The 13,797-nt window shown below is 33.3% G+C and overlaps 2 protein-coding genes, 1 long non-coding RNA gene and 4 other non-coding genes across 8 annotated transcripts; 3 read left to right on the top strand and 4 right to left on the bottom strand.

Annotated features, from left to right (window-relative positions):
* The first annotated feature begins 1,093 nt into the window (after window positions 1–1,093).
* On the top strand, window positions 1,094–1,253 carry LOC111794142. The gene has a single exon (XR_002815035.1). It is a non-coding gene; the product is annotated as a U1 spliceosomal RNA (small nuclear RNA).
* A 636-nt stretch (window positions 1,254–1,889) lies between these two features.
* Window positions 1,890–2,053, top strand: LOC111794179. Its single transcript, XR_002815069.1, has one exon. It is a non-coding gene; the product is annotated as a U1 spliceosomal RNA (small nuclear RNA).
* On the top strand, window positions 1,890–2,910 carry LOC111793897. The gene is made up of 2 exons (XR_002814990.1): window positions 1,890–2,089; window positions 2,667–2,910. It is a non-coding gene; the product is annotated as an uncharacterized LOC111793897 (long non-coding RNA).
* Window positions 2,911–4,927: 2,017 nt separating this feature from the next.
* On the bottom strand, window positions 4,928–5,090 carry LOC111794134. The gene has a single exon (XR_002815027.1). It is a non-coding gene; the product is annotated as a U1 spliceosomal RNA (small nuclear RNA).
* Window positions 5,091–7,900: 2,810 nt separating this feature from the next.
* LOC111793697 (asparagine--tRNA ligase, cytoplasmic 1-like) lies at window positions 7,901–10,760 on the bottom strand. Its single transcript, XM_023675702.1, has 6 exons — window positions 10,195–10,760; window positions 9,382–9,972; window positions 8,732–8,988; window positions 8,524–8,653; window positions 8,364–8,422; window positions 7,901–8,283 (listed from the first exon to the last, which is right to left on the bottom strand). Exons 1-6 carry the CDS (start codon window positions 10,690–10,692, stop codon window positions 8,100–8,102), a joined length of 1,719 nt encoding a protein of 572 aa, XP_023531470.1. The 5' UTR covers window positions 10,693–10,760; the 3' UTR covers window positions 7,901–8,099.
* A 534-nt stretch (window positions 10,761–11,294) lies between these two features.
* Window positions 11,295–11,458, bottom strand: LOC111794167. The gene has a single exon (XR_002815058.1). It is a non-coding gene; the product is annotated as a U1 spliceosomal RNA (small nuclear RNA).
* Window positions 11,459–11,965: 507 nt separating this feature from the next.
* On the bottom strand, window positions 11,966–12,549 carry LOC111793189 (putative defensin-like protein 184). 2 transcript variants are annotated; one of them, XM_023674964.1, is made up of 2 exons: window positions 12,440–12,549; window positions 11,966–12,120 (listed from the first exon to the last, which is right to left on the bottom strand). In XM_023674964.1, the coding sequence occupies exons 1-2, from the start codon at window positions 12,546–12,548 to the stop codon at window positions 11,966–11,968; spliced, it is 264 nt and encodes an 87-aa protein (XP_023530732.1). In that variant the 5' UTR covers window position 12,549. The 2 variants fall into 2 exon arrangements, with proteins under 2 accessions (XP_023530732.1, XP_023530733.1); XM_023674965.1 differs by having other exon boundaries at window positions 11,966–12,117; window positions 12,440–12,501.
* Window positions 12,550–13,797: the final 1,248 nt, after the last annotated feature.

The following is a 13,797-nucleotide window of genomic DNA, read 5'->3' as shown; positions in this document are numbered from 1 at the left end:
AATTGACATTTGAGGAGTCTTTCTTTTGGAGTCTTTGTTTCTTTTGGAGTCTTTGTTTGACATTTGAGGATTCAATTGACATGGCTAAATTTAGGGCTCTGATATATACCTTTACGTGTTTTGTTACATAAGAAGAGTATTTTGTTTAATAATTTTAAAAATTACATGTAGTTGATAATAGTTTGTTTTATTTTATTTTATTTTTGTTGAAAAATTGTGCTTGAACTAAATTCTAAAATAAAAAACAAGTTTAATACATATTTTTAATTTTCTAAACTTGGGTTATTTTTATATAATAAAAAATATGTATGAAAATAGATAACAAAAACGAACTATCTATAACAAAATGAACTATTTCTAAACTTGAGTGGTAAATGTGAAAGGTAAAAACTCAACAAGATTCCTTCGAATCAGAAAAAAAAAAAAAAGTAGGTCCCGTTAAGTTCTTACTAATTAGAATAACTTATTCATATAAATGATAAAATTGATCTTTTCGATGTTTCACAAAACTTATTTCTAAATACAATTCTCTTTCGATATGTTTCTCAAAAAATCCGATTTGTGCAAAAAAACCAAATGGTTATTAAGTGAGGCATGAAATTTCACAAGGATTCTATTTCAACATAATTTTTAGACTTTTCTAAATTGAGAAATTAATGTTATATTAGAGAAAAATACCAAAGGGATAATTCTATCTTTTTAATATGAGCTCTCTCTTTTCATTTTCTCTTCTTTCTGTTTTTCTCTACTAATTTATGATAATTTTAAAGATAATTTAATATTTTAACTATATAAGTATTAGGTTTCTTTCTTTTTTTCCCTTAAATTTTGAATTTTTTTAAAATTACAATTATCTTTGAAATTGTTTGGAAGAAATCGAAATTTTTTATTTACTTAAATATACTTGGAATGTTCAAAATATTTCAAATTAAATCAATGATTTGGTTGTTCGTAAATTCAAGCCAAAACTATATGAAATGATGCGATGGAGAATGGTGATTGAGATTTAAGAAAGAAGATCCACATTGGATAAGTGAGCGGCAAGGGAGCCTCCAATCTGCTATAAATGGTATGCGATGGCGTGTTGGTGAACATACTTACCTCAACGGGGTCAATGGACAATCATGGAGGTTCATGGTCTCGATTGCTGACCTCCATTGCACATTAAGGAGGGGTGCCCGTTTAAGGTCTGCCCAAAGCGGTAGAACCTATGTTATAATTTGTGGTAGCGGGGCTAGCGTACGCGTGCCTCTTCAAAGTCCTAGAGTAATTAATTTTTTATGGCTATAATCGTATTCCAAGTCGATGGTTAGTTTAGAGACCGGATCTATTATCTTAAAAATTATATAGCAAAAGATGTGGAAAGCATTAAAACATGAAAGATATTTGATGTCAATAGCTTGCAAGCTTACACACGAACATCTTCTGAGATTATTTTTTTCGAAAGAATTTAGCTGAAAGTTAAAAAGATGTTCTTCTAGATTGCAAATTTGAGTTGTAATAGTGTGATGTTCGATCGAGAACATATGAAGGCTAAAGGACTTCTTTGGAATTACCCATTTTTTTTAGTTGAACTACCGTGTTTGCACCTCATCTTTAATATGACACAAACAAAAATATAACTAATGGTATTCAGCGGGTACTTAGGAAAGCATTTCCGAGCACAGCTCCGTCCATTGCTATTTTTTTACTATGGATTCGATATTTAGTAAGAGTTTGATTTTAATTCTATCTAAACTATTTCAACAAATTAAAATTATGATAAAAATATCAATGGAAGTGGAAAGGAGGTGAGAGATAAAGAAAGGATAATTTAGTCCCACATCGGGCAAGCACGCGGCAGGGACCTTACAATGTCATATAAATACGAACGATGGCATACGTTGAACGCACTTACCTGGACGGGGTCAATGGGTGATCAAAAAGACTCATGGCCTAGGTTGGTGACCGCCATTGCACATTAAGGTGGGGTGCCCGCCTAAGGTCTGCCCAAAGTGGCAGAGCCTACGTCATAATTTGTGGTAGCGGGGGCCTGCGTTCGCGCGGCCCCCTCCCAAGTCTCCAGTTTTCAAACTTTCGGCTTCTCCAGGTATTCTTTCTAATAACATCAACTCATTTCTTAATGTCTTTTATGTCCCCCAGATCCTTGTTGATTTTATTTTATTAATTATTTACTCGTGATGCTGTAATGACAAAACACCGAAGAACAACCATGTTAGCAAAATTGGCATTTAAGTTTTATTCTCTTTTTGTTCGTCTTAACTTGTGGTTTAATAGAAGAAAGTAGAGATTTAATCGAGGGGGGTCTCAATGTCGTTTCATATTTTCTTTCCAGTATCCAGAAAGGGAGGGGGGGAGAATTGATGGGACTGGTTCTATAATGTTTCATGTTCATAATCTTTTGGAGATGAGAGATTTTTCTAATTGATAGTGACGAATGTGGGGCTTCAACTAAAGAGAATGAAAATCGCCTTGGAATATGAGGGCCCAATATGTCGCTTTGGGGGAAAAAAAGAGAACTGGGCAGTAGATGGATGAGAACATTCGTATAAGTTGGAAGTTAATTAACTTTGGGCTGTTTGATTTATTGTATCTATTGATAATCCTTTCTGGTTAAAGATGGAAAAAAGAACGTTTTTGTTAATTACTGCTTCTTCAATTTTCAGGTATCTGGTTCTTGGTTGAGACTCCTGAAAATATTCTTCTCATTGAAATCGACTGAAGCTGAATTACTGGCATGATTTCAATGTTTTCTTTTGGTGTATTTGCATTCTACAAGGAAATTAATTTCATTATATCTTTTGAATATATTCTCCATATCTAAATTGAGTGTATTGTAGATTTAACTCATGAATAGGCTGTACATTTGTTCCTTAATCTGAATGAAAACTTCTCCAAGCATGATTTTTCATATTTACTATGAAACTTGAAGATAGTCCCTTTTTTGAGCTACATTTTGAGTTTTTGAGGCTTTAGGGACTAATTTATCAAATTTCAAACAAACTAGATTTGCTTCTTTCTCATGAATTTTGGATCCATTTAGTGTGAACATTCAGAGCACTGACCTGTGCTAGATTTGCTCGATGACTGTTCTCTGTTTGACAAAAAGAAGTTTCCCTTTCTTTTCAGTCAGTTCAACTATGGTATGGTAGAAATTAGACCTTTAGCTGCAAGAGTCGAAACTTTGATTGTGGTGTTAGAGAGGATTAGCCAAGCGTTAGCTTTCTTAATCTTTTTCTCCTTTGAACTTTTGAAATTCTTCCCTTTAACTTGATTGACGTTTTGGAAATGGGAGAAAGAGTAAGAAGTGGATGATAGAGAGAAGAGATCCCACGTCAGTTGGAGAGAGGAACGAAACACGTAGAAATCTCTCCCTAGAGATGCTGACGACGATACACAACGAGCCAACACGTGGAAACTTCTCCCTAGAGATGCTGACGACGATACACAACGAGCCAACACGTGGAAACTTCTCCATAGAGACGCTGACGACGATACATAACGAGCCAAAATGGATTGTATCTGCTACCGATAGGCTTGGATTGTTGCATTTTCATTTTCATTTGCTCCATATCCTCATTAGCCAAGAGACAGCTCCCTCAAGGCCTAACTTGCTGCATTTGATTGACACCGTAGTGGGTCTGGTCTATAAGCTTAATCAAATTGAGTGACATTACTGTCAGATGCCTTCTCCTGTGGGCATCAAATTTCATTCCTGTTCGATCGGAACCTATTTTCTTAAAATCTATATGTAGCAAATGAAGTGGAAAGCGTGAAGATTTGATATTTAGTAGTAGGCACATCGCAACCTTTTATGTTTTTTGTTAGGGATAAGATCCGAAGAACATCAAAATTAGAACAGAATCAAAATTAGAACAGATCGGAGAATTGAAAGAACTAAACCAGAGAACAAAGGTCCATATCTGATGAGACAAACACATAACATATTCTTCATCGTTTTTCAAGCTGAAATTCTGCTAAATTGTACTGAACATATTGAGGAAGCCAGAAGGATTACAGCCTTGAATAAGACAATGACATGGACATTAGCATCCTTGATAGACACCAAAATGTCGTCATTATCATTTCAATTGGAACTCTTCAATCATTGGTTAACAGATAACAGGAAGCGATGTCACCCACTCCCATAAACTTATTGAAAAGGGATCTTAAATCAACCCTCTTGCCCTCCCTCCCTCAATACACATTTTCTTTTTGTTTCTCGAGCCTATAGCGAGCTACCGGTCATTTGAAAATGTCAAATCGTTTATAATTTGAGTTCGTGAAAACTTTTCTAATGGCCTTACCCAATATCCACATCTCGGCCTTGCACAATATCCATATCTCGTTCGTCCACATCTCTGTTTCTTATCTTCTCACTTCTCAGTAGCTATCTACAAGCCGTTGAAAATGTCAAATCTTTTGTTGTATCTTAAGAAAATCCATAAGCAAGAATCGGTTCACGTAGAAATAGACATATTAGCTCACGTAGAAAGGGATATATTAGCTCACGTATAAGTACGCAATACCAAAGGGCGTTATTCATATTCAAGCAAGTTTCAACAATACAAACAGATGTACGGGGTCGGGTAATTTCTTGGTCCTCCGCTGGTACTTGTGGATTCAAAGGTCCAAGAATAGGGGATCAAGGGGTCGGGTAATTTCTTGGTCCTCCGCTGGTACTTGTGGATTCAAAGGTCCAAGAATAGGGGATCAAGATAACGAGAATGTCAAATCTTTTTCCAACTTTTCTAAACCATTTAAGCATGAAATAATAAATCATCGGGTAAATTCGTGTTCTTTTATAATCACCGATGATCAACAGCTCGTAAGGGCATCGGATGATTACAATGACTGATTTGGCGTGAGAATGAAACGTAACGCCACACACCGTTGGATGAAATAATTTAGGGATTTTAGCATTGGGGAGGGGGCTGCGCGTTGACGCAAGCCCCCAAAACCACAAATTATGACGTAGGCTCTGCCGCAAGGGCAGACCTTAGACGAGTACCCTTCCGAAGTGCAATGGAAGTCACAAATCTAGGCCATGGCCCTTCCTGATCGGCCATCGACCCCGTCCAGGTATGTACCTTTTCCCGTTGGACCTCACTTCCTTTTTATACGCCCCTTCGCCTTCCCGATTTTGCGATTCTCCGATGTGGGATTTTAAATAACTCGCCCAACCACTTCTCACCCAACTTCATTCCTTTTTTTTTTCATTTTAATTATTCGTGGCTTTTCTTTTTTTGGATAAATGTTAATTTATCTCTTCTTATTTATTTATCAATTTTTTTATTTCTTTTTATCTCATTTATTTCACCAATTTGATTTAATCTTTTTTCCTATAATTTTCAAATTCCTCCCTATATATTTTTTTAAACATTGAGTAAATCTTCTACAAATTTCTTTTTTTAAAATATAAATCTAATTTCTTAACTTTAAAAAATTGTTTAATATATCTCTAAGATCTTAATTTTTAAAATAAAAATTTTAATTTTAAGTTTAATACGTTGATCGTGACTTCAAGAAAAACGTCAGCTATTAAGAACTCTATAATCTATATCAAAAGTATTAAAACTTCGAGATATACAACTTAACAAAATTAGAAATAAATTATGATTTTTTAACTGAGGGCTGTTCATTGGTTAAAATAAATATTTAAAACTACCTTTATTTATATATATATATATATATATATTCACATTTCTAACTAATTATAAATGAATTAATCAACTAATATGTTAATATAGTTTTTAGTTAAAATAAAATAGCCAACAATAAATTTTATTTTATGGTAATATTTATTTTAACAATTTACAGGGATTAATATAATTTTTACTCTAAAATTAATTATTAATGTAAAATATTATAATAATAATTATTATATGTTACTAAGAGGATCTCAGGTCATGTCTAAACATGACCTCGTGTTGTGAGTGATGTCACATTTGTAGATGAAATGATCATGAGATTCAGTCACTGTCTAAAGAGAACATGCATGTTATATAGATAGAGTGATGTCATATTTGTGGTCAATCACTATTGTCAACCAAACAATAAATGAATGCCGAGAGATATTACTCTCAAACCATACTAGTCTATACCAATAGTTGACGTGACGAAACACTTTTCATGGGTACTAGAGTTCGATATCTTTCCTTTAAAGGCAAAAAATTTGAGATATGACATGAGTATAATTGGTAACATCATGAATAGCCCTTCTTCCCTACGAAGAGATGATGAGGCAATCGAGAAGCCAAAAAATCACTCATATGAGGTTTCTACGCCAATCTCGAACAAGTGGGCAGAAGCAAATTTATAGCATAAATCTACCTTGAAATCGTCTTTCAATACTGATTGAAATTAGTCGATGAGGTTTCTTTCATCTCGACAAGTGTGTTGTGGGGGAGGAAGTGTACCTATCCCAGTATGTGGTTCCGCAAAGTTCCACCACTTCTCCGGGCCCATGACCACTAAAAGAACAAACAGTAGTCCAAATAGAACCTCACACAAAATATAAGCCTCCATTTAGGCTACTCACAAGATCGTATTTCTCCGTCCTCGTCCTCGTCTAATTCTCCCAGTCCTGCCCTACATAATATAAATATATTTATATATATAATAATTTTGAGATAAACTTAGAAGCTATGTTGTATAATTTTTTAATAGTTAAAAGATTGTATTTTATATTAAAATTTGAATTTTTTGGAATGAGGTTGGTAATCCCATATTGATTTATTAGAATTTTTTTTTATCGTTTAATAAAAATTATATTGAAAAATGACAATTTTAAAATAACTATCTTTAAAAAAAAAATTATCCCTAAGAATCTGATCCCACAAATTCTCCATAGGTGATTTCTCCGCTTTTGTTCCTCGAAATTTTTTTTTGCATACATGAGTAATAAAATAAGTGGCAGGTACGGGAATGGGGGACGTTTCCGTGTCTCCACGCCCGCATGGACATCTTTAATAATACCACAAAAATATTAAATCAAGATTCTAGAGGTAACATTTAGTAATTAATAAAAACTATATTAAATTAAATAATTGATTAGCTAAAAACAAATTTATAATTCTTTATAATCAAATCACACCAATGAACACTAATTAATAGCAATCAAATAAATAAATTAAATGATATTTGAACAAATTATAAAATAAATGATAACTATATACAGGTGTATTTTATTATTATTATTATTATTAAATTTAACAGGTAAGTATTGAACTAATTAATAGCAATCAAATAAATAAATTAAATGATATTTGAACAAATTATAAAATAAATGATAACTATATACAGGTGTATTTTATTATTATTATTATTATTAAATTTAACAGGTAAGTATTGAACTAATTAATAGCAATCAAATAAATAAATTAAATGATATTTGAACAAATTATAAAATAAATGATAACTATATACAGGTGTATTTTATTATTATTATTATTATTAAATTTAACAGGTAAGTATTGAGTCAACGTTACATTGACTTTATTGTAGACTAAAAAGAGCGTGCATAATAAAATCCNTTTTTCGTTTTTTTTTTTTTTTTTTGTAATTTTATTTTGGTCAACGATTTTTTTTAGAGAATTTAGTGAAATCGGATTTTTGTCTCCCTTAAAAATGCAGTTAATTGGCAATAAAATACAATTATTTTATTAATATTTTAAATTACACTTATTATTTGTTAATTTTCTTAATATTAATATTAAAATTATATTTATTTAAGGTTCAAAAATATTTTTATTAATTTAGACTTGCTTTTTTTTCTTCTCAAAATTATATATATAATAAACTTTTAGAACATTAAAGACAACTTAAGGAGCATAATTGGAAGCATCTTATAGTATGCATTAGATGATTAAACAAATTAAAAAATGTTAGTTCCAAAACATCCAAAACATGAAGAAACCTATGAATGTCATTTCAAATCAACCCACAAATCCAAGAATTATGAGAATAAATTAAACCCAACAACTAAAAAGATCAAAAATATAATACAAACAATCAAATCTCCTTTGGTTCAAAGGAGTTTAGTTTCATCAGCTAGTAAAGAAATCTAAGACCTTCTTTGTGTTACGAAATATATCATATCATAGGTCCGCTCGTCCTGGATATCTGGGGAAGGGGATAACGTCTCGGATGTTGTCAATGCCTGTGGCAAAAAGAAGCATTCGCTCGAAGCCAAGACCGAAACCGCTGTGCTTGACTGTTCCGTATCGTCTCAGATCAAGATACCATTCATATGGTTCAAGTGGAAGACCCACCTCCTTAATCCTGCAGGAGATGATAATTCAGACTTCATAGTTCACAAAAGAAACAAGAATCAACAAGAGAAGTATGAATTGTTCTTCGACCTGTCACGAATAACCTCGAATCGCTCCTCCCTTTGACTTCCACCAATCAATTCCCCAACCTTCAATCCAAGGCAAAAGTTTTGATTTTCAACAAACAAAGGGATTAAAAGGGTGAAACTAATCACAGTTATAGAAGTAAAAACGAAACGAAGTGAACTACCTTAGGTACAAGAACATCCATTGCAGCTACAGTTTTCGAGTCGTCATTGAGCCTCATATAAAATGCTTTGATTCCTTTTGGATAGTTATAGACAATGACAGGCTTCTTAAATACTACCTCAGTCAAGTATCTGAGCAAGAGAAAAACAATGAGAACTATCGCCATTGTTCGAGTGGAACGTAAATGAAAAGCATGGGAGTTTACAGACCTTTCATGTTCAGAAGCTAAATCAATTCCCCATTCCACTTTGTTCTCAAACTCCTTACCCTTCTTTATGGCTTCCTCAAGTATTTCAATAGCTTCTGTATACGAAGTTCGTACAAAAGGGGTCGAAGAGACCAATTTGAGACGATCGATACAAGTTCGGTCGTACTTATCAGCCATAAATTTCATGTCGTCTAGGCAGTTATCAAGTAACCATTGACACAGAAATCTCACATATGCTTCTGCGCAATTCATATCATCCTTCAACCAATTAAAGAAAATATGTCAAATATGGTAAATTCAATCAAATCTCTAGAAGAAAAGCACTGAACTACTACTGTAGAGTTCCATTGATTGCTTATTCCTAATAGATATCCATTGTTGTTTGCCATATTGCTTAGTAGCACAGAGAGACAGACATTTAGTCCTCGACCAGTTTCTTCTCAATTACAGTTCTCATGGAAAGTATATCAAGTAGGATCCTAAATTTATTATAAAAGAACTTAGTTTTTTCACATCAATGAGTATGATAAACTCATCCTAGAACACATAAACTCAACTATAATCTAAGTGCCAGAATTGTCTTAAGATGGTTATATGCAAGTATGCAGAAAAACATACAATTAAGAATACAATTTTGGCATGGTAACAAACCTGCAAATCTGCAAATGCAATTTCAGGCTCAACCATCCAGAACTCTGCAAGATGTCTCGAGGTGTGAGAATTTTCGGCACGGAAGGTTGGGCCAAAGGTGTATACACTACTGAGTGCACACGCATAAGTTTCGACTTGCAACTGGCCCGAAACAGTCAAAAACGCTTGCCGAGCGAAGAAATCTCTTCCATAATCAACTTTCCCATCCTTCTCTGGAATGCCTGGTTTAAGCTTTGCTCTCTCTTCCAACCTAGCAACATTCTCCTTTGCCTTCTTCAGTTCCAAAACAGAAGCACCGATTTCCTGCTTGCTTGCCTTAGAAGCCTTCAGGTTTGAAACAGCTTCTCCTTTCTCCTTGACAATTTTCCTTGCTTCATCTACTTCAGCTTCTGATGGAGGTGGGTTCTTAATCAACTCCTTTTCTAACCTTTCAGCCTCACTCAATAAAGTGGTAACTTGAAACATTTCACCCGCTCCCTCACAATCGCTTGTGGTGACAATTGGCGTGTGAATATACAGAAATCCATGCTTGTTAAAAAATGTGTGAGTGGCATATGCAAGTGCATTTCGAATTCTAGCAACCGCAGATATCTGTAATCGTCAAATGAAGAAAACACATACTCATCAATAAAAGTGATCATGTTCTATAAATTGCAACTTTCTATTGACGTTAGAGAGGATCAGACCATGTAAATGCCAAGTTATATAATTACATAAGAAATGAAATGCAGAATGTGAAAAGATCAATCGAAAAGATTCGATCCAATAACTAACTTCAAATTTAATTTGACAAACGATTAAAATTTCTTTTACCGTGTTTGTTCTAGGGCGGAGATGAACGACATCCCTAAGAAACTCAAGAGTGAGCTTCGTCTTCGGCAAAGGATACCGCGCAGGATCAACCGGACCAACATGGACGACAGCCTCAGCACGAAGCTCGATTTTCTGGTGCTTATCCGGTGGAGGAAGCTTAAAAACGCCATCGACAACAACGCAGGTTCCGGTGGGGACAATCTGGCCAAGATCCGCCACAGCCGCTTCGATGATCACTTGGAGATTCTGAGGGCAAGAGCCGTCGTTCAACTCAAGAAAGGCAAAAGCGTCCTTGTCCGCCTTCCTTCCGGTTTTAACCCAACCACCAACCCGAACCTTATGGCCAGCGAGTCCAGAGCCGCCGTCTGGCCGGCAGACGATTGTACGGATCGGAACGCGATCGGAGAATTCAGCTTTGAGAGACTTGTAAGTGGAAGCATCGTCGTTCAAGGCGACGGCGGATAGTTGGTCAATGGGTGGCGCGGAATGCTCTGCCATTGGTCCGTTCCCGGTGTATCTTCACTGCAGTTGAATTCAAAACCCTAAACCACATTTGATATCTCAAGTTCCGTCTCTACATATTAACACTGACCGGTCTTTTCAGTTTGGTCCGGTTCGATCGGTTCTTCAATATATATATATATATATATATATATATATATATATTATTTGATAATTTACAAATAAAAAACTCAATTAAACAAAATTACAATAACAAAAAAAAGTGTTGATAATAATTTAATTAGGGCAAAAATATTATTACATTTTATTTATTGTTATGAATATATAGGTATAATGAATTTTATTTAAATAATTTGATATTAATATATTAATATATGTTTTTTTTATTGAGAAAAACTTATAAACTAGCTTTTGAGCAAAATATATATATATAATTAACCATAGCTAATTCATTTATATAAATACAATTAAAAGAATGAATATTTCCATTTTGGTTCATAACATTTTATTTTGATTGAGGTTAATGATATAATATCTAATTTTCTAATAAATATATGATAAAACACGCTTATAATTCTAAATTTATAATTAATATATAAAAACACCATTAATGAAACAAAATTATTCATATAGAATTGTAAGGGGCCGCGCGAACGCAGGCCCCCACTACCACAAATTATGACGTAGGCTCTGCCACTTTGGGCAGACCTTAGGCGGGCACCCCTCCTTTAGGTGCAATGGAGGTCACCAATCTAGGCCATGAGCTTTCGTGATCGCCCATTGACCCCGTCCAGGTAAGTATGATATAGTGGACACCATTGTCTTATATTTATAGCAGTTCGTTCGGTCCACTACTTCAAATTTAGCGATGTGGGACTTCTCAATTTCCTCTCCTTTACCATATTTGCACTAGACTTGCGATATTAGAAAATATATTTAATGGTTTTTTTTAATAAGAAAAAAATAGACTTTTCTATTAGTTTGAAACCCATCAAAAGATTTTCATGCATGCACCCAAACTCGTGATTTATAAAATTCATTAAGTTACTTAGAAACTCCGACAAAGTAACTAGTTTATCATCGCATAAAAGTTCTTACGCTTAAAAGTTCACTTACACAATCATAGACAGTATCTAGTAGTTAAAGACGTCTTACAATGACCCATTTATGCAAAATTTGAAAAAGTGAAGTATAGCTAAATTAGACAATAAAACACATGAACGGTGCTCTGAGAGCTCATTGTTATTTAATACTAACTCGATTTAGATTTAGACCTGAACGAACCGAAAAGAAGTAAGCATAAAAAGTGTTAACATTTATAAGCACAAAAGCATTGCTTAGGGACAGAAGGAGCAGTGTAGAGATCACAAAGTCCCTTTCCATTGTGCTCATTTTTGCAGTCTTCCCAACACCTAATGTCTCCTTTGCAGTTCCACACTCTATGGCAATTCCTTGCTTCTGCTGCTACCATTATTCAAACCCACCAAATCAATTACTTCCATTTATTTCAATTAAATCTTTCATTATATAAGTTTAGAGGTGTTTATAAGAGTTGTTAGATGAACACGACTCTCCACAGTGGTATGATATTGTCCACTTTGCTTTGAACTTCCCCAAATTGATGAGATTATTTTTTTATTATAAACCCACGATCATTCCCTAAATTAACTGATGTGGGACTTTCATCCTCCAACGACCAAAAGAAAATAACATAATATTTATAGACTCGATTTTAATAAATTAAATGATTACGAAACGGAACGAAATGGAAAGAAGAAATTACCATAAGAGAAGGAGGTGAATAAGAAGCAAAGGAAAAGGAGAAGTGTTGCCATTTTTGATAGGCATGACTTTGTTTGGAGGTGAAGTCTAGTATGCACTTTGGAGGCCATTTTAGAATCTCTCCACTCTCTCTATGTCTCTCTTTTGCATTACCAATGCAACAAATTAGGATACTTATATAGTGTGATCCATCAAATTACTTTTCTAAATATTCTTTTTTTTTTCTTCAATGTATTTATTATAATTTATTGAATGGTTTTAAAAAATAAAAAGCATTTTTTCCAAAATATATACGAACCTTTTTTATTTTATTTTTTCTAGGGATAAATGAATGAACTGAGACCACTTAATCATAAAGATAAGTCGATTAAGAAAAAATTTAAAAAAAAATTGAAGGTTAATTGAAATAATTTTATAATAGATGATATCTTGAATTTTTTTAAACAAAATATGCTGAAATAACATGTATTAGTGGATAGATTTTATTCTTAAAAGCGAGGAGTAAATAACATGATCTTATCTCCAAAAATGTCAGAGCTTGAATTCAAATTTTATATTTTGACCCGAATCATAGGTATGAATGGTTACAGTTCAACTTTCACGTAATCTAAACCTAATCCCACATTGTCACTTTAACGATCAATTATCAATGGGAAAAATCTATGTCAAAACACTCGTAATTTTTTAATTGGATTAGGTAGAGCTTTTTTATTACTTTTGAAAAAAAAATCATTTCTCTCTTTTTCAAACTATGTGACGTTCCTTTTTTCCATTTTTTTTAATGTTTAAAAAAATATATTTTCGTACTAATATCAGCATCATCAGAACCCGTCAAAATTTTCAAAATCTCAAAAAAAATTATAGAGATTAATTTTTTTGGTATGAGATATTAAGATTTAAACTTCGGAATTCAATACAAAAATATGTGAAGTACTATAACACTATACGCCAAAAATTTAGATCAAAATATGGAACCTAAATGCATATCTCCACATTAATTTTTACGAAAACACTGAACATAAGATTACTCTAAACTAAACGCACTTAACATTAGAATTCTTATGATGGAGCCACCGATTCTTGTTGGTATAGATAGCAACCGTTAGTTCTTTTAAGCTTTTCTTAACTATCATATCTTAAGGATTACTCGTTCATATGTGATCTTGATTCATTCATGTATTTCTCATTTATTCGAGTATCATAATTATGGATAAGTATATACTTACGTGGGTAAGATTTAAAAAGTTAAATCAAATAAATATTTGTTAGAATGGCATTAAGAATGAATGTGTATAGTGAAGATGATGTAGATATGCACCATTTAATGGGTTGAAGTCAAGAATTTATTAAAGTTAAGTG

The sequence above is a fragment of the Cucurbita pepo genome, chromosome LG04 (genome assembly GCF_002806865.2).
Source record: "Cucurbita pepo subsp. pepo cultivar mu-cu-16 chromosome LG04, ASM280686v2, whole genome shotgun sequence".
NCBI lineage: Eukaryota > Viridiplantae > Streptophyta > Magnoliopsida > Cucurbitales > Cucurbitaceae > Cucurbita > Cucurbita pepo.
This window is presented reverse-complemented; position numbering and strand designations above follow the sequence as displayed.